At 47.3% G+C, this 24,869-nt stretch overlaps 1 protein-coding gene across 13 annotated transcripts in view; it reads left to right on the top strand.

Moving 5' to 3' along the window:
* CACNA1D (calcium voltage-gated channel subunit alpha1 D) overlaps positions 1 to 24,869 on the top strand; it is a 343,694-nt gene that overhangs the window by 213,507 nt on the left and 105,318 nt on the right. For all 13 annotated transcript variants that reach the window (XM_019667401.1, XM_019667403.1, XM_019667402.1 and 10 more), the window contains exon 9: positions 16,062 to 16,231. In XM_019667401.1, the coding sequence (XP_019522946.1) occupies positions 16,062 to 16,231 (170 nt within the window). The remainder of the gene's footprint in view (positions 1 to 16,061; positions 16,232 to 24,869) is intronic.

Raw genomic sequence — 24,869 nt, 5'->3', positions numbered from 1 at the left:
TATTGGCCTAAGAAAGAGTTCCTGGGCCACGGCACAAGGAGGGGAGCCCAGGCAGAGCCCTGTGGCCTCCCTGAATGGCGAAGAGGAAGCTGAGAGTCTGCAGAAACCAAGGTGGCTAAAGTATGCAGGACAAAGTACTGGAGAGGAGAGAATTTCATAGAAAGAGAACTCTAGGGATAAGGAGAAGGTGTTTCCTTTAAGTATTGAGCAGAGTATTTTTCCACATATGAATATGAGGAACCTGCCTCAGTCTGTGGAAAGAACATTCGAATGGATTAGAAAGGGTGGTGTTTAGTGCTCACATAGGGCCAGGAATATTGCTTATTCTCACCAGTTAGACTGGGAAAATTCATAATTCACAGGGCATTGGGTAGAGGAAGTATCAGAAAGGATTTGCCTCAGTGGTGAGGAATTATTAGCCCTAGACTGAGCAGTGCTCCAGGTTGACCTAGCAGATCATTAAACAAGACCTAAAAGGATCAAACAGTTTGATCAAACTTGCTTAACAGTAGTTGTCCCAGAACAAAGCACTACAATATTTATAGGAATACAAAACTACTAGAAACCAACAAGTTGAGACTTACAATGCCTGGCATTCAATCAAAAGTTACTAGGGATACAAAGAAAAGCAGAAAAACATGACATAATGGTAAGATTTAATCAATTGAGATCAATGCAGAACTCATACAGATGTTAGCAGAAAAAGGCGTAAAAAGAATCTTTATACCTGTACTACATTTGTTCAAAATACTAGGGAAAGACATGGAAGATACAAAGGAAAAAGGTTAAAATACCAAGAAGTCTAGGAATAAATCTAATGAAAGATGTACAAGACCTCTTCTATAGAAAACTTTGCTGAAGAAAATGAGACTTCAAAAAAGTGGAGGGATATATGTTATTCATGGATCGGAAAACTCAAATTATTAAGAGGTCAGAAGACAGGCAGTATTAAGAGAAGTTGTTTTTTGTAATGAGAAGAAAGGAAGAGGAAATGGGGCAGATAGAAGTTTGATTTGATAGTGGGACGCTGGGAGTATTCCTGCCTAATTCCTAGTTTTTCTGAGGCAGGAGGCAAGGTTAACTGCTGAGGGTGAGTGGGTAGGTGACAGAGTCATATGTCTGAAGAGAGGGAGGAAGGCCCACAATAGTCATTTCAGGGAGTTAGGGAGTGAGTGGACCAGGGAGCCAAGGTAGATGATAGGTAACACTGAGGTTCCATTTGAGGCTGGTAATGATGAATCTATATTGATGTCAGCCTATCCATTGTATGACTTTCTGTAGCCATGCTTGACTGCTCTTATCCAAGTATGGAGAAGAGGAGTATTTGAGTTCATCTAGAGCAGCGGTTTTCAACCTGTGGGTCGTGACCCCTTTGGGGGTCGAACGAGCCTTTCACAGGGGTTGCCTAAGACCATCGGAAAACAAAAAGATATTTACATTACAATTCATAACAGTAGCAAAATTACAGTTATAGAGTAGCAACGAAAATAATTTTATGATTGGGGGTCACCACAACATGAGGAACTGTATCAAGGGGTCGCCGCATTAGGAAGGTTGAGAACCGCTGATTTAGAGTGAGAGTTTTGCTATCTGTGTCTAGTAAAAAGATGGAAGAGGGTTTAGAGTCTTGGCAAGAATATTACTGAATTGATCACTGATGGATCATGAAATCTAAGGTAGATTAAGAGGGCAGGAGTCCTAACAGACAGAGAAAAAGGAGGGGGTCAGTGAACTGGACATTCCAAAGAGGTGAAATGTTTATAGTGGGAGTAGTTGAACAAGTCAGCTGGCATGAGAGGAGGTTGTGGTCGGAGAGCAGAAAGCTTGAATTCGTGATTTGGGGAGGTAAAATTTGGGGTTCGACAGGTGGGATTGGGTGGCTGAAATGGCATGGAGGAGATGGTCATTGGAGATTACTCTGTTAGGGAGCTGAAAAGCCAGGGGGCCGTCAGGAATCCTGGTGTTCCCCAAAATGATGGCAGAACCATGGTTGGAAAGGAAGGCTGGAGTCAGGAGCCTAAGTCTTCAGTTTGGAGATTAGTAGAAGACAACCCGGAGGAAGGGGAAACGGTCACATAGCCCACCAGCACTATTCTCAAAGGAACAGGGTTTTCTGTTTGTTTGATTTTTTTATAGCAGGATGAGGGAGTATAAGTCTAGATGTAAAGAGCAACAGAAAAGGAAAGAGTCTGTCAACTCCATCTTGAAACCAAAGATAGGTGAGGTCTGGAAGGACTGCTAGGGAAGTAAAGCAGTAAACTTGAGGGTCGCCCAGGTTTCTGTCAAAGCAAGGAAAAGGGGAGTCCCTTTGAAGAGGCTGAGGGCACAGGAGAACATGCCCTCTGGAGCAGCAATTCCAAAGGGTACAAGGAAGGGCTAATGAACGAGGGAAGGCCAAGTCAGTGACAGGAAGTTCAGAGGAAGGTGGGGACGATGGTGCAGTAGGCGATGAGGGATTGGGCTTAGACACGGGTGTCTTGCACTTTGGCCAGGTATTCACTGAAGTCATCAGTGAAGAGAGCAGAGGCCCAGTGGTGGGAGGTCTTCTGATGGGGGAGGGTCCTCAGCTCACGGAGACCCTGGCTCAGCTGGTCTGGGGTGATGTTGTCCAGCCCCTGTGGTCTGAGTTCACCCAGCCTGAGCTATGTGCCAGAAGCTTCAGTCTCTACAGAGTCTCTCTACAGCAGCAGTGTGGGTAGCCTGGCCGAGGGTTGTGGCCGTGCTGTGGCTGGCATCTCTGAGTGCTGCCCAGGCCTGCGGTGTTTCCCTTGGCTGCGGGGATTACTACTTGCTGTGGTTATTGGTTTTCACATGTTGTAGTGAGAAGGGCTCAAGTTCAGAGAGCAGAGTCCCGGTCTTGCCCTGGTTCAATACCTCCTAGAATCATGACTTTCATGAACATACTCCTTCAAGTCAAGGTTTTCTCAGCCCTAAAGTTGGATAGCCCTACGTGCCATGTAATTTTTCCTACAGAGCTGTCCTAAGAACCAAGGAGAGAAATGGATGGGGAGGGACTCTGTAAACTGAAGAGACCTTTCGGAGGGTGGGGTGCCCTCAGCACTGGCCAGCTAGCAGTCTTCTGGGAGGCAGTTCTGGTGAGTTTGAAAAGCCTCCTATTTGCAGCCTGAACACTCACTTGCCAGCTCTTCTCTCCAGGGCCCCACATCTTCCCAGGACCTGGGGTGGCACTCGAAGCCCTAACCTAGTTTCTGTAAGTCTGATTGTCACAGAGTTTGGTTTGGATTCAGGGATAAAATATTAATCCACTCGGAACTAGATCATTCCCTTGAAATTCTGCTTTCAAATAAATATTGGTTTAAGTTATCTGCTGGCGCTTTTGGAGCTCCAAGCATTTGGGGCTTTTCAGCCTCTGAGTCAGAGCAGCTCTTGCTGCATCTGAAGGATTCTAATTCAGTGGGCGATGGCACACCGCCTCCCCAGAGGTGCCCTGGTCCCTCCCTCTTTGGCTCTCAGTCAAGCGTAGTTAGCACCATCTGTACCTAGCAGCGTGCTCTAGGAGGACAATGGAGGGTTGGCAGGTGAGAGAGGACTCTCCAGAGGAAGCCAGACTTAGGTTGGGCGTTGAAGGAAGGGCGTTAGTAAGGATATAGAAAAAGGAGGGCTCATTTCAGATGCCGGCAAGTGGTAGGGAAAGCAGGGGCTGGTGTCTCACTTGGGTCAGGAGCCAGTGAGTTGGCAAATGAGGCTGCCAGGGTGCTCTGTGCTGGCTGGTGAGCAGTGGGACAGAACACAGGTGCGTAGCGAGAAACATCCAATGCGGGAGGTAGGATTCCTTCTTTAATTTATGGAACTGTTGAGGTGTTTGAAAATAAGGCAATGGAGGAGAGCTGGGCCTGAAAGTTAAAGCTGGTGCCTCACAGGGTTCAATGGAGCAAGGAGAGCCCTGGGGCTGGGGGTTGTGGCAGTGAGGTGGGTGTGAGGTGATGGTCTGGAGGGCGGTGGTGGAGATGGAAATGAAGGGGTTGACACAGAACATAGCAGTGGGCCTGTGCCTCTCTCACATGTGAAGGAGAGATCTGTGGATATGATTTTCAACTCTGGGAAATGGACTGTGTGAGAGAACTTTTCTTTATTGCCGTAATTGTTAATATAGTAGCTAAGATATAATTGTTAATATAGCGCTGGGCTAGGTGCTTTAGTTTATTTCATTCTATCTTCTCTATTACTTGAGTGAAGTGTTTTTGCCTCAGTTTTATGAGTGAGGAAATCAAAGCTCAGAGAGGTTTATCTTTTTTCTCAAAGTCACACAGCTAGTAAGTAAGGAATTCCTAGAAGCTAGGAATTAAATGTAGATCTTGTTGTCTCCAGAGCCCAAGCTGCTTTTCTCATTAGTTGGAAGTTCGTTCTTTGTCTGGTGAGGGGGAACCCCCTGTGGGATCCCGTTTACTCAGACTGGGGCTGTGATGATACATCCTGAGCAGTTCCGTTCTTCATGCTTTGTCAGTTTCTTTCTCTTCTCAGAACTAATTATCCAGAGTGGAATATGGAGGCTTCGGAGAAATTGGTTTCTTTTTCCTCTTAAAACTGCGTGTGAACAAGTCCCATTTTAACTCAAGGGGTCCTTTTGGATCCTATTACTAGAGAGGGGGTGGATCTCGCTGAATCCCTGAGCCTCCTGTATAATATGTTGCTTATTCTCAACTAAATCTGATGATTCAGAGAGGGCACTTTCCACCCACTGTGCCCTTCAAGGAAGAACTCTTGCTGGGAGGGAGAGACTCCATCTCCTCTCAGTGCCTCTCATCAGAGAATTTGCTTTTGACCTAGCCAGTGAGTGGAATTGGGGCTGAAATTGCTACAGATATTGCTTTGAGGATATCCCAACAGGTGAGCTCAATTCCAGCTCCTTCCCTGACCAGTATCGCTCATCTGCAGCCCTGGGACATCAGGAGACTTTTGCACAGACAGGTCCAGCTGTCAGTCCATTTCAGGCGATTTCACCAGGCCCTTAACACAGCAAACTGTGTCTGTGCATAAGTCGGAAATGCCCTGGGATTGACTGCTGGTACCTTCAGACATGTCTGCCCCCCGCCCCAGTCAGACTTCAGATGTATATTTTCCTTTAAAAACTGGAATCTGACAAGTTGAGCAAGGTGTGTTTCTCAAGTGACTTCTTAAGTAGCAGTATTTGAAGGCTGTCATGAAAAAATATGATTTTGGCTTGGCTCATTTGATTAAGTGATGAATTCATTCAGAGAAAGTGATGTCAGGCAAGAGAGCCCATGTTTTTGAAGAATACCTCTTAAAACATGTTTTTTAAAAAATAATAAAACAAGAAGTCTAACTTTTTTTTTAAAAGATTTTATTGGGGAATTGGGGAATGGGAATAGCGCTGGGGAATTGGAGGAAGGGGAACAGACAAGTTGCTATCCTTTTGTTCTTCAGTCTAGTTGTGGAGGACGTTGCTTCACTGGCCCAAGTTGGCACCATCATTGCGCTCTTCCCGGGTGAAGCAGATCAGTCACTGGCTTCTGGACGGCCGCTCACGGCGGCTGCTGGCTACACACGGAAGCCCATGGCAACCCACTGCAGCAGGGGCTGCAGCCTACACCGTCGCCAGCGACTCATGGCAGCCCAGCTCCAGGTTGAGCTGTTGTTCAGCATTTTAGCTGTAGAGGGCAGTGTCACTGGCCCTCATATGTGGGTTCTGAACAGAGGACCTCTGGCGTCCCAAGCCAGCTCTTAACCAATGCGCCACTCGGCCAGCCCAGAAGTCTTAACTTTTAGCATGCAATCTGCGTGGATTCTTATCATTGGGGGAAATTTTCTGCTGGAAGCATTGGAATGTCTTTGGTAGCCATGGAAACCAAATCTTCAAAAAGAGCTGCTCTCCTGTCCTCAGACAAGGAGATGTGGTGAAATGAAGGTATATTTCAGTCTAAGAAACCTGCGATACTTATTTCCATGGATGACTTTTTTAGACTTTTATAGGACTCTGGCTGTCTTTGTTTTTGTTTTTTAATGACAGCAATGGGTACAGTTTTAAGTGATAGAAAGTTACATGGGCATTTGTGATCCGATACATTCAATGCAGAGCCCACAAGTCATGTCATTGACAGGATCATGAGCCTACACAACTATTTATTAAATTTACTTAGCTTGTTCTTATTGAGCAACTACTAATGGCCAGGGTTTGTAATAAGGAACTAATATACAAAGATAAGACAGACACGGCCCCTCCTCTACAGAGCTTACAGTCTAGTGTATAAAAGAATATTAAATAGCAATTTCAAGGATATGGAATAAATTCTATTCAAATGAGACTCTTATCGAGGAGACTCTATGGACATTGGAGAAACATCCTCATAGGCTGACCCAGCCGAGTGGGGTGGTATCTGGAAGAGTAGTTGAGGCTTACTTAGGGAACAGTACATGCCGTGGCCTGGAGCTGGGAGAGATCTCTGTGTCTTGGGGAAAATGAGTGAATTTTAGGATGGCTGGGATACAAAGTGCAAGGAGCAAGTGGCCAGAAAGGACCAGGAGAGACCAAAGAAGACCAGACAGATGATGCATTCGCTCCCTCTGTCCCTCTCCCCATTCCTCTTGTGCAGGGGAAGTGCCACATGTACCCAGTCCCTGAGGTTTGGTGTGTACAGGCCTCCTCATCTGCTGTTCATGGCAGATAACACAACCTAGTCATTAAAATCTAGGAAACAGCTACTTGAAAATGGTTCATCTTCCCCAAAGATGGAAATTTCTCTTTAAAGCATCCTCACAGACTTGTTGTGTCAATAAAGGCAGTCAAAGGCATGAAAAGAGAAGGATAGCTTTGAGAAAAATCTCTTAATATACCTAAACCTTTGCAAACTGGAAAAACAGGAGGCACCGAATCCCTTTATGAAAGGACACACCATGGGATTGATTTCAGTAATGAGTTCCCAAAGAAGAGTCACAGTGCAGTTTGAGATTGGAAATGTGATTGTTCAATGTGTTCCTAACATATTTGCTGTGTAAACAAGGCTCCTCCATTTTCTCTTGTCCCTTTTGCCAGCTGGTGGCTTCCCTCCACTTCTCGGTGGCCAGTCCCTAACTTGCTGTTGAAGAACACTGTCATAGGTTAGCTTTCTTCCCCTCCCTGGATCTCCTCTGCAAAGGAGCAGATCTTACCCATGGGGTGATGCATCCCCAGGCCCACTGCCCCCATTCTGGCCTATTTGTCTCATGCACAGAAAATATTCCTTGACCAATCCTGCCTTTTTTGTGGTTGATTGCGGCAAAGCTGGAGCAAAGCCAATGATTTAGATCAACTTTGAACTGAATCAGTGCCACTGATTTAAGTTTATTTTCATTGTGAAACATCACACATTATTGTTGATTTTTTTTGTTTTTACCAAAGACCTCGTTTCCTTGGACAGAAACTGAACTTACATGCTTTCCAAAAAGTTAAATTTAAATATAAAACTATTTTTTGAACCAAACTGCTTTTCATTTCCTTTATGTCTGTATAGGGTAAATAACTTAGGTCTACGGAAGGCTAGCCTTTGCTGATAAAAATCAGTGGTTACTTCTTCAACTTCGCCCTATTTTTTTGCCTTTTTATAAATGCTGCTTTTTTTGTTTGTTTTTGAGGGGGGAATTTATGAGTCCTCTGTTTTATTACAAATACAAGTCCTAGTGATTCTGTTGGCCTTGCTCACAGGTTTTTCTGCTTGTTTGTGGTGGTTTTCTGTGTTTGTGTGTGCACGCGCATGCACACATACACAGGTGTGACAATTTCAAAGCATTTAATTTGTCTAATTTTATTTGTGTGGGCCTGGTTAAAACAAATAACATTACAATCCAGGGGGGGAAAAACCCTATATCCATATAAATCAACGTGATTTTCAGTGGCCCATTTATTTTATGGGACATTTGAGAAATAGATTCCAGAGCGAGCTGTGTGTCGTCCTTCTGCTTTTGCGGCAGCCACGTTTGACCTGCACTGCCATCGGAATGCCATGGCTTGCTTCAGGCTAAGTCTTCTCTCTCCAGCTGTGTTGACTGAGCCCAGGCTCCCAGAGTGCAGGATGTCGGGGCCTGTAAATCCTAGGCAATGTCAGGGTATGAGGAGCTCTCTGCAGAATGTGGGCTATGTGCCTAGCTCCTGGTCATACGTGGGGGCTCCGGGGAGCGAGGCTGGCTGGTTCTAGGCAGAGATTCTCTCTGCCTGGAGTGGTACATCCTGGGGAGTGAGGGACAGACAGCATATGGGGAGATGAGCAGACAGCGCCTTCCCGTAAGCCCGAACTGGGGATCTGAAAGAAAATTAGAATGTGGGGGTAAGCAGTGCCTCCTGTCCTGTCCCTCATTCCTGATCCTGTCCAATAAGTGCCCATTCTGTACATCTCCCGAGCCGGGAGGCAGAGGAATTGGGCATTCCATGGAAAGAGCAGTTAGTTAGGAACCCGGTTGTGCTGTGTACAGGGCACATGGTGTGGGGCCAGTATGTTACCTTCTCAGTTTTGGCCTTTGTGAGATGGCAGTGAAAATTTTCATCTTGCTTGTCCCACACTGAGGTAGTGAGGAGCCCGAGGGACAGCGAATGTAAAGACCCTTTGAGAACTCCAAATAAAAATCCACACATAATACATAAAAGGTTTGTTTCTGTTATTACTAGAGCAAGGGGCCGTGGCTTGGATGGACTCTTCCTGCAGGAAACCAAGCCAGCTCCCCAGCTGTGCAGGCCCGATCCTGCTGGAGCTGCCAGTTGAGAGTGGGACCCAGGGCTGGCACAGTCATGGGTGAAGGGCTGCTTAAGGCAGTGGTGGGGTCATGCTGTGCATGTCTCAGCCCCCCACTTGTTTGCTTCTGTTTATCTCTCCCATCTAAAGGGCCTGTGTGAGTATCATGGGGTGTGGGGGGCGGTGTGGCTGTACGATTGTTCTCTAGTCAGTGCCCTTCCTGGCCATTTCTTCTGAACTCTCTCAGCTCTTATGCTTCCTCGTGTTGATGCCACCAAACTACTTGGCTTCCAGGTCTAAAACAGGGTGCCAGGCTGCTGCCCAGGTTGAGCAGAAAGTGAGGAAGGGTCCAATTCTCAGCAGTCAGGGGTCCTGCTGTCCCTTTATGTCATAGAGGAGTCCTGGGAGACTGAAATTATAGCAGCGGTTGAACACAGCACAGGGTAGTGTTGCTAAGTGCTGGCCTGCAGTGGGACTGGGGATGTGTTGGGGGCCTTTGGAGACAGACGACACGATCTTGACAGCATCCTGTACTCCCGCGTCCCCGCTGAGGTGTTAGTACTTTTCCACCAAAGACCCTTGTGTGTACCCCTCCGGGAAAGTGGCTACTTTTTTGGTGGACTTGTACTGTTAGACATTTCTTCCTTATATTGTGCTGAAATAAATCTTAAAACTTCCACCTGGGACACACGGGGGCGGGAGGTGGGGTCAGCTTCCTCTTTTCCATGGCAGCCAGAGGACCAGGAATATGGCTCCTCAGAGGCACCTCTTCTTCATCTAACCTTGTGTTCACCTTTCCTCTGCCCCCTGCCCACCCCACCTTTCTTTCCTGAACACTTAAGCAAGGGATGTTTCCATGGTGGGGCAGGGGGAATCACCTGGCCTTTCAGGAATGTCCACATTAGCTGAAAAGAGGACACTGGGTGTGCCAAACCTAGGGTACCAGTGTGAAAGGGGTGGAGTTGAAAGTGGCCATAGAGTGGGGATAGTTGGGGGCTTAGCAATGACAGGCCTCATAGGGACTTTTCCAAACTGTAGTGCAAGAAAGTTGGGAATTGTATCAGAACCATGATGCTTTCAACTCGCATTTTTTTTTAAGATTTTTATTGGGGAATTGGGGGGAGGGGAACAGACAAGTTGCTGTCCTTTTGTTCTTCAGTCTAGTTGTGGAGGACGTTGCTTCACTGGCCCAAGTTGGCACCATCATTGCGCTCTTCCCGGGTGAGGCAGATCAGTCGCTGGCTTCTGGACGGCCGCTCACAGCGGCTGCTGGCCGCTCACGCTGGCTGCTGGCTACACACGGTAGCCCATGGCAACCCACTGCCACAGGGGCTGCAGCCTACCCCATCGCAGGCGACCCACGGCAGCCCAGCTCCAGATTGAGCCATTGTTCAGCATCTTAGCTGTGGAGGGCAGCATCACTGGCCCTCATATGTGGGATCCAAACCGGGGCCCTCTGGCATCCCAAGCCAGTTCTTAACCATTGCGCCACTCGGCCGGCCCTCAACTCACATTTTTATTGAGATTGAATCAACCCAATCTCACCCATTGTTTACTGAATGCCTTCCTGCCTCCTTACCACCGTTTTCTCCTGATTTTCATCTTGTCTTCATACAAAACTCCTATAAAACAAAACTGATAGAAACTCTCTCCTATCAAACTTCTGTTGGTTCCCCATTGTGTATAGGAAAGCAATCCCGCTGCCTTCGTTTGGGATTGAAGGCCCTTCCTAGACTGACTATAAGCTGTGTCACGGTCCTCACCCCTTCATACGTCTACCTTGTCTTCCTCTGCCTCCTGTGTGGCCGTGTTGAGGTCCTAGGAGGGTCCAGTCAGGAGCTAGATGGGCTGGTGTGACCAACCTCCCAGAGCCTCAGTGATAACAGCTCCTCCCCCACATTTGACACTGTGCAGTGAGAGCAGGGGTAGGTATCACTCCTCCAGGTACTACATTGAAGAGGCTAGCTGGGCTAGGGCACATGCATACCTGCATCTTGTTCAGTGAGCAGAGTGCGCTGGTGGTTCAGAGGAGGGCAGAACGCTTTGGACGGGAAAAGCCAGGGAACGCTGGGTCTTGGAAGGAGAGCTGATTTCAAAGACGGGCTGAGAAGACTGTACAGCTTGGTTGGAGTTCTGTGGACCAAGGCTCAGAGGGTTAAGGAGTTAAGAGTGTGGCCAAAATACAAGGTGTCCATTTATAACAAGGGGAGATAAAGCTGAAAAAGCATGTGGGAGAAGGCGGGAAGGCCCTGAGTGCCAAGCTGAAGCATTTGACCTTGATCCTTGAGGGCAGCAATGAGGAGCCATGAGGCATTCTGAGCAGAAAACCAGGATGAAGTCCAGGTCTGCAGCAGGAACCTGATGAAACACTCTGGGCACAACTTCTTCCGCTGCCTCGGTGGACGAGGTATGTCAAACCAGCCAGCATAAGATGCTTGGTAGTCGTCCAGCTGGCAGGGAGATTCCTCACTGAGAAATTGCTCTTTACAAAGGACATAGATCTGGAGGGAAGATTTTTTAACACCCTGGAGACAGCCAAGCCACCCCATGAAGCCTGTAAATAAGGGAAAATGGCACGCTGGTGGTGGAGGCTGCTCCAGACAGCATGTCTGGGCTCGGACACACTTGTTTCATACTTCTGGGAGATTCTAGGAATTGTGGGCTTTCTGTCTTGATGCATTCTGGCCTCTTAGGGAGTAGGGCTTGTTTCGTTGTGTGCATTATTTTTGTACCGAGACTTTGTACATGGTTGTTTAATGGGAGGCATCATGGGGGAGACAGAGACATGGAAAGAAAAACATAAGAAATGGACAACATTGTCCATTCCTTTAGGAGCCTACACTCTAGCTTGTAAATGGAAATGAATAGATATGAAACATAAATTTGCATTTGATTACTATGGTGACAGTTTCCAAACACTTAAAGTCTTTTTCTATTTGGAAGTGATTTCAAACTACAGAAAAGCTACCAGAATAAGAATAGCGTAGTGAACAATCCAATGTACCCTTTACCTGAATTCACTTATTGTTTTATCTCATTAGCTTTTTATTTGTTATCTATATGCAAGGGTGTAGACGGACTTTAAGAATATTTTATAATTCATTATTATCTTTAGCTATTTTGGGGCTCAAACTATAACAGATTTTGCAGGTGAGAGGCACTGCTCTGGCTTCTTTGTCATTACGGCATGCCGTCGTCATGTTTTGTTTTAAAAAAAAAAATTTTTAGCACTTCTTTACTTGTTTCATCTTGTACCTGTCTTCCCCTAGCCGGGGAATCAGCCATTTCTCCAAAGACTGTTGCTTCCTTTTAATGGAAAATAGTATTAGACACCTAGATCTGGGTGCCAGGTGTGCTCATAACTACTGGGTATGTTTGCTTCTAGATCCTTTCAGAAGAGCTAGGAAACATATACACTTACAAACACATGTGCATACACATACTTACGTTTATACATATACTCATGAATAATACATCGTTTAGAAGTCATGAATTCATATCAATACCTCCAGTTGCCACCCATCCCCACAGAATTCTTTCTAGCCTTCCTCCCTTCCCCATTTCCATATCCCTCCTTCCGCAGCAGAACCCTGGCTCCCAGCAGCATTGATGCATTTCCTCATTTGTCAGTTCCTGTAATATGTCTGAAATAATTTCAGCATTGTTTCATCCATATCACTACAGAAATCCAACAAACCTTTTTAGAGAGAATCCAGGACTTAATTTGCAGTTCTTCTCTCACCCTAGTCCTGCCCAAGACTGAGGGTATCACACGAATGTTCATAAGCTACTTGTATTACTTTTGTCTTTCTCCTTCAGGGTGGGGATGGTTTCGTTTGAAATCCATTCAGATTCATTTGTCTTAATTCACTTCCGCTTTGGAGGTATTTTTTTCTCCATTCTGCCCCTGTTGATTTAATTTGAAAATTTTAATGTGTAGAACGTTAATATTCCAAAAGTCGAAACTACAGAAAAAGGCATACGTAGTAGTGTCACTCCTGCTTTTTCTCCTCTACTCCATTTTTTTCCCGTCCCTTATTTTCTGCCTTATCCTTCAGATGCATCCACCAGCAACATATGCATGTTTTCTTATTTCCTCTTTTTTCATACGCAAAGGGTAGTAGACTGGGGGCTTTTTTGTCCAAGCCCTTCTGATATCTTTTTTCATTTGGCTGAAAGCACCACAAACAGAATTTTGATGTGGAGCGAGTAGGCTTGTCTCACATATGAATTGTCAGATTTCTAGTCACTTGCAAAAAATCTGATGGTTCCTACCAACAGCTTTGTTAACTCAACTTCTGTAATAGTGACTATTATTTTATCCCTTAGTAACAGGCTTCTAAAAGAATGAATTCTTACACAAAAATGGAAAACTGTGTTTTCGTTATCCACTGATGTTGATGCAAGATTCAGTGGACTCAAGTGAGATTTTTCTGGCATGGAAGGTTTGTTGTCACGGGAATGAATTGTTTTCAAGAGAGTGATAGTACAAGATTGATAGAGCACTTGGTGGCTCATCCAGGTCACTCTGAGTCCTAGAATCTTATGTGTCTTCTTGTGTTTCTCTCAGTTCTGCTGGGATCATGCGGCTTAGAGCCCATTCAGAGCTGTTGGCAATTTTTCTCCCTTTGGTATTTGAGAAAGCTCCTCCAATTCCCCTTTTTTTTTATGCCCAGGTTTAACAACTGAATATTGTACACTGGAACTTCACATTTGCACGGTTTTGTGATTTTCATGGTTATCATCTTATTGAATGTTTTATTTAATCCCTGTGAAACAGTAGGGCAGGTAGTATGTCTGTTTTGCACATAAGGAAACTGAAGCTCAGAAAAGACAAGTGACAGAGCTGGGACTAGTATCCAGGCCTTCAGACGTAGAGCCCAGTGTGGTCTAGGAGGACCCAGGGGACAAGCGGGTTTATCACCAAGATCTTACCTCCCTGCACCTTCACCACCCTGTCTCGTAGCTGACAGGATGAGAAGTATGCCTCAGTTCTATACATCTCACTTCTGTTCAAGTATGAGGCCTTTCAGAATGGTCTAAAATCAGTTCAGAGGGTTTACATGAACAGCTTTGTTACATGAACTTTTGGGATAGTGACTATTATTTAAAATAAATGGGCTATAAGCCAGGACCTGGCAGTGTTTTTTATTCTCAGGAATTTTAGTCATAGCAGAATTTACCTGGGCATGTTCACTGTGTCCCAACAACCAAGAATTTGCAAAGGTGATGCAGCTTGTTGGAGGTTATGCATTTCTAATGTAAAAAACAACTTCATAAAATATAATATTAAAGCAAAACTCCCTTTTATAAAACCTTACAATTTCTAGGATAACTCTTTCACTGTGTTTGCAATTCATTTTTTCAAGAAGTCAGTTCAGATATGTAGCCAAAATAAGAATACCCTGTTTGTATGTTGTCACGTACACTGAGAACGCTTAAGTTCAGACTCAAAACATGCAAAAAAATTAGTACTTGGATATTTTTGGTTAACAATAGGATGGAATGGCCTTATACTTGTTCTTTACAATATATTTAAGGAAATAGATTACAGAATGCATTTTCACACGTGGCATTCCAGGGCCTCCACTTGTTGTTCAAGGATGCGATTCTGGATTGGGTGTGGCGTGTTCAAAGTTCAGATTAATTTGTCCAACTTACCCAAGACTTATGCATGTCCTGTAGCTCAGGAACCCTGGGAGGCCTAGAAGCCTCAGATCATTCTCAAGATATGGTTCGCATACCTTCTTTTTGGAGATAGAAGATATTCTGCCTCAGGAGGAAAGGTCCCTGGGCTGGGAGTGCAGAAAACATCTCTGGGTCTTCACTAACTTTGACTCACCCTGCAAATCCCTGGAGTCTGCTCCTCTGCGGTCTGGGCCCAGGATGCACTGCAGCCTTGCCCCTCCTCACTTCCCAGAGGGTGAAGGTGGGGATGGACCAGCCCGAACAGAGCCAAGCACTGGTGATGTAGGAGCACTGAGTATTGTCCTTTCTAGCAGTGGGGAGAGGGTGAAACCTTGGCAGGGACTCCAGTTTCTTATCTGAAGTGTCAGCATCACTGGGTGTTCAAGGATCTCTTCAGCCCTTGGACAGCCCAAAGTTGAGAGAGAGGAAGGAAGAGAGCGAACAGGGGTTGACTTGATGTAAGCAGGTTATTTCCCCCTTTGTCAGTTGAGTTGGTTAATGACGTCCCTGAAAGGGAGTTGTGCTGCCTCTGGAAGGCAGAAGGAAGACAGATGTGATCTCCGCTGGAATCCAGGGGGCCTGTGTGCAGAAGCTACACTGCCTGTAATCTCACCTGCTTTCTTAGCAGCTCTTTAATCTTACTTACTAAACCCACAACTTGCATAACTTGGCTGCTGTAACAATTCACGGTTGGAAATGCAGATGGTTCCTTGTGTGTGAAAACTGGTAATCATCTACCTGACTCTCAGACTTGCTGAGCAAATGTGGGGCTCTGTATGTGTGCATAGATACAGGATCGCAGACGCGAAAGGGAGAGTAAACAGTGACCAGTTGGGAACATTTGTAAGTCTGCCAAAGCCTTTCCAGGGCAGGTGTTCCCATAAATGGGCAACAAATCATACTGCCTCCTCACCTTCAACAGGGAAGACTTGGGGGGAAGATCATGGAAGGAAGCAAGGGCTAAGAAAAAGTCGTGTTTCACCAGTACTCCTATCAGGGGCGGGAGAACGGGCTATGAGGTGGACACGAGTACTCCTATCTGGAGTGGGAGAGCGGGGCCGTGAGGTGGGTCTGCCCTGACCCTGTCCACTGCTTTGCCCAGAACCTGCAGGTGGTAGGGAGGGGAGCCTGGTGTGGGCACCAGGTATGGTCTCTCCACCTCTCAGGGCTCTTGGTTTGGACAAAGGAGTCAGCACACATCAGGAATCTTGTTCCTGAAGGTATTGCAGAAGCACCGAGCTTGGTGCTCCCTTTGACTGCAGCTTGGGTCCTCCTGAGTCCTTTCTCTTTGAAGTGTGATGCCTGCTATCTGAGGAGGCTCTGGGGGGTGGGGGGCGGTGGGACCTCTCTGAGTTCAGGCCCCTGGTTGGGGATGTCAAGAGGCCTGCCAGGACAGCACATGGTGTTTGGGGCCTGGCTCCTTGGGATCGCTGAAACCCTGACAGGAGTTCATTTTCTAAGAGACGGTGCATGTGTGTTGGTGTGGTCTCTGCAGCTCTGGCACCCACAGTCTTGCTTGGGAAGACACTGTCCTATGTCTGTCCACGTGTGTGGCCCCTGTTGCTGTGCTCGTGTGGCTGTACTCAGTGCTGTGTGTCCTGCCACAAGACTGTTGTGCCTCAGGGCAGATGGCTCCTGGCGCGAGTCCCTGAGGATGCCCTAACATGTGCTTGTCCCGTTTGCCTCCCTCAGAGAATTCTCAAAGGAGAGAGAGAAAGCTAAAGCAAGGGGAGATTTCCAGAAGCTCCGGGAGAAGCAGCAGCTGGAAGAGGATCTAAAGGGCTACTTGGATTGGATTACCCAAGCGGAAGATATTGATCCTGAGAATGAGGAAGAAGGAGGAGAGGAGAGCAAACGAAATAGTACGTAGCCCCCTTCCTACTCTTGACCACACAGAGCTGTGTGCGATGCACATGTGCTCCCAGCAGCGCTGTTTCTTCCCTCTGACCCAGCCTGTGAGGTGGACGGCCTCCTTCTCGGCCGTCTGGTTCCTTCTGCCTGTGCATCAGAGATGCCAAGAGCGTTTACCTGGCTCTGAATTTCTGCCTGAGGTTTTGATTTTTAGATGTGTAGCTAGTCACCTGGCTTTATGGTTGAGAAGGGTCGGCCAGACTCACTGATCACCTCGGGAACGCAGTAAGCCCCTTCTGAGTGGGGGCAGGTGTGGTGAGACACATAGTCACCTTGCCTCACAGGAGACAAAACCATAGTTCCTTCCCTTCCCACCTTATTGGGTGGGAACATGGAGAGCAGGGTCCCTCTCCACCCTTCTGCTACCCGAAGCGGCCCCCATGTGTGCCAGCCATGGGAAGCCAAATGCTTAGCATCAGGGGCTGGGAAGAAACCAGTCCTGGGCAGTGTTGGGAGGCATGTAAATCAGTGTGTTTGCTTTGGAGCCCACCCACCTGGTACCCCACACTGACACCAGGCACCCCAGAGCACTTTTTGCCGTAGGAAGGCCCAATGCTCACTCACCAACTGGAATTAATTGACAGTATCAACCAAAATGTCTCTGTCACCATATACCTTTCCCACATACATGCTCTTACTCTTCCTGGGGCAAATCAGGTAAAAGTGGAAGTTGAAATTAAGCAGTAGATTTGACTAAGATGTTTTGATTTGTTTCAAATCTAGAATAGTTTATATTAAAGACGAATAACATAATTCAGAGGCACACGCCATTGAGAGGCCTGGGAACCAAGTCAGGCATTTCCTCATGGAGGATGGCTGAGCAAGCCCCCCTGGAGCAGAGCCCCTCGGAAAGCGTGCCGCCACTCCTTCAATCAGCAAGACGGGGTGCTGGATGCCAGGAGGACTCTTGGGGTGAAGCGGACATGTTTGCTGCAGCTGGGAAGGCAGGCCTGCGTCCACAGAGATGCAGCACAAGGAGACAGATGTGGGTTGTAAGGGAGGCAGGCAGTGTGCTGGAGAGCTGAGACGAGGCAGGGCTGCCTATCAGGCTCTAAGAGAGAGCTGTGGGGGAATTGGGCCTGGGCCTTGAAGGACGGGTGGATCTGAGATATTTCCTGACAGCTCAGTGTCAGGAGAAACATTCTGAGTCAAGGCAGCGGCATGAGGAGGACATGGAGCTGGGCAAACACAAAGCTTGGGGCGGAGTTGGTGTGTTGTTGGTTCGGCTGGAGCACAAAGGCATGTCGGTCAGGGAGAGACGAAGCAGGGAGGGTGGACAAGGCCAATATGTGTCGCTTTGTAGGCAGCGGAGTGTGGAAGCTGAGCTGAGGCCCATGCTGGGTGGGGATTCTTGACTGAGATGACCTTTCCATGTCTTCCAGCTGGGCCCTCTGAGTCTGTGCATCCACGGGGAGCGAGGGTTTCCTGTTATCATGGATGCAAATGATTGACTCAGTCCTGGGTGTTAATGGGGGAGACAGCAGAGTGCAGGCCTTTCCCCCCCACCCCACCCCCAGCTTCCTTCCAGGCCTGCACCCTCTGCTGCCTCAAGGGAGAGCCCAGGGTTCACCACCTGATGATTAGGAAACTACATGAGTATTTCTAGAGCTGGCTGTGTTTGTCAAATATTTCTAGAGTTTATAAGTGGACATTCCTTTGCGTACCAAACTCGGTGATGTCCTCTAGGTGGTTAGGTGTAAGAAGTGTCTGCACATTTTTGGCACCCCTCTCCCAGGGGCATTTGAACCAGCCTGAAACCCCAGGACCTTCACAGAGCTTTTGTGCTTGCAGTGTGGCCAGCAACAAGCCGCGTGCATGCAGCTTGGGGAATGTCTGCTGTTCTCGTTTCCTCTTCGTTCCCAAACCCCAGCCTTGATGCTGACCGGTGGAGGCCCCCCAGCCGTCTGCTCCACCTCTCCTAAGCCCAGCACGTAGCATATTGTGTATAAACCAGAGAAAGTCCTGTCCCTTCCTGAGCAGAGTCCCTTTCTTTGCTAGTTTAGGTGTGTCCTGTAGGGAGCTGAGTGAGGCCTCTTGCAGTCTGATGTCCTTTCATCTCTTTATTGTTCCACCTCTAGAAACAGACAGGGATCCATGTTAGTGTTGCTAACCTCAGTTGTGGTAGGACTGTTTTTATGGCCCGTGATTTGAGGATTAGGAATTTTCGTTGGATTTGAGGCAAGTCTGTCTTCTAGTGGTCCTGAGGGCCCATTCTTGTGTCTCAGCCCAGCATTTCCTGTGTCCTGCCACTGCCTGTAAAGAACCTGACTGTGTGATGACAAAATCAGTGCCTCTGCCTTTGGAGACCCTCCCACAGAGGGAAGATGGAGAGGCGATGACTTAATGTGAGACAGAGGGCAAGCTGGCACCGTCATCAGGAGCCAGCAGTCTACTGTGGAAGCCTAGAGGGCGCAGTGGTGCCGGCTGGTGGGAGTGCAGGGAAGGCTCCATTGGAGAGGTCGTGGTCCTGCTGAGCTCTGAGGGAGGAGCCACCTTGGGCTGCAGAAGGTGGGGAGAGCTTTCCAGGCTGAGGAAATGGCATGAACAAGGTGCAGAAGGCTACAAATGTTCAAAGCCCTTAAGTGCATCACTTAGTGATATAATCAAGGAAAGAAACGCCTTTAAAAGTTGTAGATCCGCCAGAATTCACTTTGTAACTGGGGCTCCAAACCTGATAAAGCTGCACCGTATCTCTGGAGCGTCAGCATTGTGGTTTCTGCTACCACGGTGATGTGCGACACAACCTGTGTAACCCGCTTGCCGTTTGATCCAGAGTAGCACATACTTCTGAAGGGCGCCTGGTTCTTTCTTGAGCTCATTTTGCCAGGTGCTGGGGTCCCCTGTGGAGCGAGGCTCACAGTATTTCCCAAGACATCAGAGTCCTAGAGCCCTGATGATTAGGGTTGCAAATAAAGACATAACTCCCAGGCTGTGGGAACCATGTTGCGATGTAACTGACTTAACAGGAGAGCCCCAGGTCCCCTCCAGACGAGGATGCGGGCCTCCCTGAATACATTCCCGGCAGCCCAGACCTCCTGGAGAAACAGTGCTGCTGGGGTTTCCCTGGAGCCTCCCATGGCTGCCAGCCACTCTCTTCGTTTCCCAGCCAGAAACCATAGGGGAGAGGGTTTCAGCGAGGCCCACGTGGTCCTCCCCACCAACAAAGGGTGGTTGATTCACCACCTGTACACACTAGGCCTGGTCGCTGTCATCTGTTAGCAGGCAGTAAAGTGTGAGCTTTGCTGGTGCCAGCGTCCTCCCTGGACAAGTCAGAGCCACCCCCACACATCTCACACCCCACCTCTGTTCCTGCAGAATTTCTGGGGAAGGGGATCATGGGGTGCCGCCTGGGACTCCTGACTTTGTCCGTACGGCCTCAGCATGCTGACTCCGCTGACTTCCCCTTTCAACTGGGTCCTGGATGGGATTGAGGCAGCTTCCTTCCAGACACTAGAATTAAGTGACAGTGTGAAAAGAAGCCCTTCCTGATGGCCAGGCCTTGGCTGAGGCAAATAAAGGGGAGGAGAGGAGGCCATAGCTAATAGCAGGTATCAAGCCCCGGGGAAGTGGGAGCTGGGCTGGAGGGTGTTCACTGGAGCTGGCTGCAGTTGAATTTTGTGACTTGGAATTTGGACTTGAGTGTACAGCGCGGTACCCAACATCTCTGAGTCTCAGTTTCCTTGTCTGCAACAAGGGTGTAAAGATATTTGCCCCTAGCATTGTCACGAGGACTAAGTGTTCGATAACTGGCTGTGGTCATCAGGCTTCAGTAAAACTGAACCTGAGCAGCAGCATTTTTGCAGGTTCTCCTAGACCTCTATCCAACCTCAGGATGAAGATCCTTTTAGGACCATGTCCCTGTCCTTTCCTTTTTAGAAACTGTCTGGTTCCTAAGTATTGATGGAAAACAAACCTGTTGACCCAGTCACTTTCAAGATAAGGTAGCGCAGCTTTCTGGCTCTGGAAGTCCATTTCTAGTTTGTCAACGCTAGCCATCAGTGAACAAATGTCAAATGAAGTGCTTGGAGATATGTGCACATTATCTCTTCTCTCTGATCTACTGCATGTCCCTGTCTGCATCTGTAGTACTCAACTCTTGCTATATGTGATGATCACCTGGGGAGTACAAATGCATCTGATGTCATACCCCACTTCTACCCTGATGAGTTGGTCTGTGGTGGGACAGGGCACAGCTTTATTTACAGTTCCCTGGAGGTTCCAATGCAAAGCCAGGATTGGGAACTCTTGAATGCCATCACACTGAATAGCACACTATTCTATGCTTTCACTTGAAAGAAGACAAAAGGAGAGGCATTCAGGTCCCTCACTGGGCTGTCTGGTGGCTGTGGTGACTAGCTTGGTGCATTCACAAACTATTTAAAATGCCAGTTCCATACATTTGCTGTGAGAAAGCTGGTACCACACAGTTAATTGAATGGACAAAATTCCCTTGGAAGTTAGTTCCTAAGCATTTGGGAAAATTTCAAGGATAATTTATTTAACTTTTTGCTGAGCTTCACGTTTCTTAAGAAACCCTGCCAAATCTCAAAGTGATTTTTTAGACGTGTGCAGCTGCGTCTGAGTTAACAATGGAGTTTTTCTAGGGCCATTAAAATCTGAAAGCCTAAAATTCTATTTTAAACTCTTCTCATTGTCAGTGATTAGTCTTAAAAAATAGCATTAAAAATAATGAAATGGTTTTAAAGGGAGCTCATTCTAAAATTCTGGCTAGAAAAGCAGGGCAGTTTCACTGTGGGAACTGAGAATGATCAATAGCCCCTGTAAGTGGGGATACCAATGCCCAGAAAAATGGAGGGGATACCTGAAACTCCAGCTCTGACCACCAAGAGAACCTGTCTGTGTCCTGGTCATGAAGGGTCCTAGAGGCTGTGAGGACAGCCCCTGCCTGCCTCCCCCTGGAACTCTGCCCCTCCCTGGAACTCTGCCCCTCCCAGTCTCAGTACACAAGGATGCCATAGCTGTCACCTTTCTTCTGTACGTGCCACCTGGATGATTTTACTGCGATGTCTGATTTGAGGGTGGGCCGAAAAAAAAGTGATGGAACAGCTGTTTTTCAAGCACAAGGCATGGACATTTGCTGGTCTTATTTTAAAAGGTTATGTCTTCAAGATTTGATTTATAAAACTGCTTTCATCATAATTAAACTACCTCAGAGTGCAAGTTCAACATGGAAAACATTCAATTAAAAGCTGTAAAGCAAAGCACAGCAGTTAGGGTAGCAGGTGGCTAACATGCACCCAGGACAGCTGCCTGCTCTGGAGAGGCGGGAAGTGCCAGGACTGGGAAGGTCGACTGGGGAGGCCCCCAGGGTTGCCTGGGAGACACCAGCTTCACTGGGGTGGTACTGGGAGCAGTCATCTGCCCTGGGTGGGCCGCAAAAGAGCTGGAAGGAGACAAACTTGGGGATGGTTACCCCACCATGGAGATGGAGAGGAGGAGCACTCCAGCCAGGTTTGTGGAATCCCAAGTCAGGGTGGTTTTGTTTGCTTTTAATATAGTTTAATTACAAAAGTAATATTTACCCACTGTAAAGAATTCATATACTATCAAAGTACGCATATATGAAGTAAGAAATGACATTGTCTCATCCCCCTCTGAGAGAGAATCAGACTTGACAGTTTGGGGCCTGTCCTTTCCGACCTCATCTGTGCACATAAGAACATAGGACTTTGCACAGACAGCATGCTCATTGGTCCCCAGCATGAAATTGCCCAGCACAGATAGATGGTTCTGCACCTTCAGTTTTTCACTGAACCGTGTGCTGTAGACATCTTTGCATATTTTTTAAACAACACTTTGGCTGTTTTCAATGATTTGCCAATATGGAAGCTGTCGCAGTGGACTATCTACTTTATAGCACATGGACCTCTGAGTTACGGCAGTTGTCAGAGTTGCAGTTTTATCCTTGTTGGTGTGATTGTCTGACTAATGTCTTCCTCTGCGATGAGACTGTGCTCCCCGGGAGCAGGAACAGGGTCTGTGGTGTGGCTGGCACCTAGTGCAATATTCGTCACACATATTCTTATTTGTTGAATGAAAGAACACAGAATAATAATATCTCACATTCATCAAGTGCTTCCTATGTGTCAGACTGTGGGCGCTTTAGTCCATTATTCCTCACACAATTCTCTGAGACAAGGACTTGACGGATGAGGAAACTGAAATGCGGAGAGGTTAAGTAGTTTCCCAGGGCCACATGACTGTTAAGTGGCAAAGCGTGGATTTGAACCTGGGCTCTGCCACCGCCTGCACCTCAGCCATCATTAATCCCCACAGAGGCATGCACCTGGGTCTCCATCCTCTTGTTCACATCTTGTGGGAGAGATTACCAGAAGGGGTTTTGCTAGGTCAAAGAGCGTGCCCATTTTAGAAATGTGAGTGTTAAGCCAAGTGACACCAGTTTACATTCCCACTGATTGCGTGTGCACATGCCATGTCCCCCAGGCCCTTGCCCACTTGGTATTCCTTCTGCTGCCTCTGCTGTCCCCTTCCCCAGAGTGTATGGCTGCCACAACAAGGATTAGCCAGCCTGAGTGACCATCATGTCACAGAGCTAGAAGGAGTTGGAGACCCTGATCATTTTTCTCACGACCTAGCAGATATAGGGGAGTCGTAGTTGTAATGGTTGACCACACCTTGCCAAAGCCGAGCACGTTGCTTGTATTGCCTTATTTACTAGTTTCCTCTTACAACAACCCTATGAAATGCAGGTCCGACTATTATTAGCATCGCAGGAGTAAGGACACTAAGGCTTAACAAAATCAGAGAACTTGTCCAGAGTCATCCAGCCAGGTGGCAGGGCCAGGATTAGACCTGGTCTGTCCAAGTTCAGAGCCCACCTTTTCAACACCCACGTGTCCTGCCCCATATAGTGACACTGGAAGGACTTGCCCAGCCAGTCAGCGCCCAGGACCCCTGACTGCCGCTGAAGTGTCCTCTCCCAAATGCCCCTCTTACACATCTTAGAGTGGAGGCCAGCGCTGGAAACCTTTGTCTAGAGGGGTTGGTGGTTTATTGTTCATTGTTAGTGGGCTGGCTATTTATTGTAGTTGGTGGTTTATTGAGGACAAGTCCTTAAAGTCAGGCATTTCATATACTAGCTACAAAAAGTGCATTTCCACTCTACTGGTTAGCTCCTGAACTGTAGATTTCTACGTAGGACAGTTTGGGTTTTGCATATCAGAGCCCATGGATGTGGGCACCTCTTGGGTCCTTGGGCCCTGTTTGTGTTGCTCTTGCTGCCCTCTACTGAATCATAATGAAATTGCTTATGTTCAACCTGAAGGGGTCACATTGGCTGACTTGCTAAAAGAGGATAAGAAGAAAAGGAAGTTTTGCTGCTTTCGCCAACGCAGGGCTAAAGATCACGGTAAATAGCAGAGACTGAACTTTGTCTTCAGGAGACTCCTCTCCCAAGACCTCTGATGTCTTCTGCTCACACATAGGCATGGTGTGACGTGCATGTACCTGTGTGGTGTGTCTGCAAGATGCCTATGTTTTAATTGCTTGATTTCTTTGAAATTTGGTCCTGTTGTTTTCTTCTTGTCTTTCCCCAAAATGTGTGTCTTTGCCAAGACAGCATTGCAATTTCCTTTCTGTGTGAACTGTACCTTTTAAAGAAGCAGCTGAACCAACTCATAAAATTTATTTAATTTGGCATGAATATTCTTAGACTGGACAGACTTTTTAAACACTTTTCCCCAAATGATGCTTTTTCATCTGTTCCAGTTTAGATGAAATTCCAGTGATATTATTTGATTGATTTTTTTTTCCAGGTTACATTTTTCAAATGGCTTCTTGGTCTTCCACTCTGCAGCAGGCTTGCTCAGGAACATGCTAACGCTAATAGTGCCTGTTTGAAGAATGAAGTTAAAAATGTACTTGTAGGATGCAAAGATTTTGGGGCACCTGCCTTTGTGAATGGGAAGGAGAAAAGGGCTCATGTGGGAAATAATTAAGTTTCCACCTATGTTCTGAAATAATGCTAAATATAGCCCCTCATTGGAAACCCTGGGGTTAACATGCTGGGCAGTTGTGCAAACAACTGGCACCCTGTCTTGCCTGCCACGTCACCACCGTGGTTCCACAGCAGCATGAAGACTTTGCCTGTGCACAGTCCACTTGGTTGCCAGTGCCAAGATCAAGCCCTGGTCAGACAACTCTGCAGGAAGAGTCTATTTGAGAGGACACAAAGCCAGCTGCTAAGTTAGCAGAGAGGACGTATTGCAATGTTTTCTCAGGAGTGGTCTCTGCTACCCGTGGGAATGCCAACCCCAGAGGTTATGGGAATTGGACTTGAACAGCCACGGGTGGTGTCTCACTGAAGGTTGCGTTAGAGCCCTACTATCATCCGAAGGCCTGAAAGATAAAAGGAAGAGAGAGACTGTCAGATAAAAGCCCCTCGTTTTTCCGAGAGCATGTTGTGGCCATGAGGAGGAGGAATGTGCCTGAGAGTGAGTGATGAGCTGGGGGCAGAGGCAGGGCTGATTTGTTCCGCTTTAGGGTTTTCGAAGAAGAATCTGGGCTTGATGCAGCTCCTGGAGGCCTGTGCAGGCAACGTGGGCTTCA

This window comes from Hipposideros armiger, unplaced genomic scaffold (genome assembly GCF_001890085.2).
Source record: "Hipposideros armiger isolate ML-2016 unplaced genomic scaffold, ASM189008v1 scaffold_496, whole genome shotgun sequence".
Taxonomy (NCBI): domain Eukaryota; kingdom Metazoa; phylum Chordata; class Mammalia; order Chiroptera; family Hipposideridae; genus Hipposideros; species Hipposideros armiger.
Note: the sequence above shows the minus strand (reverse complement) of the source record. Positions and strands in the feature narration are given on the sequence as shown.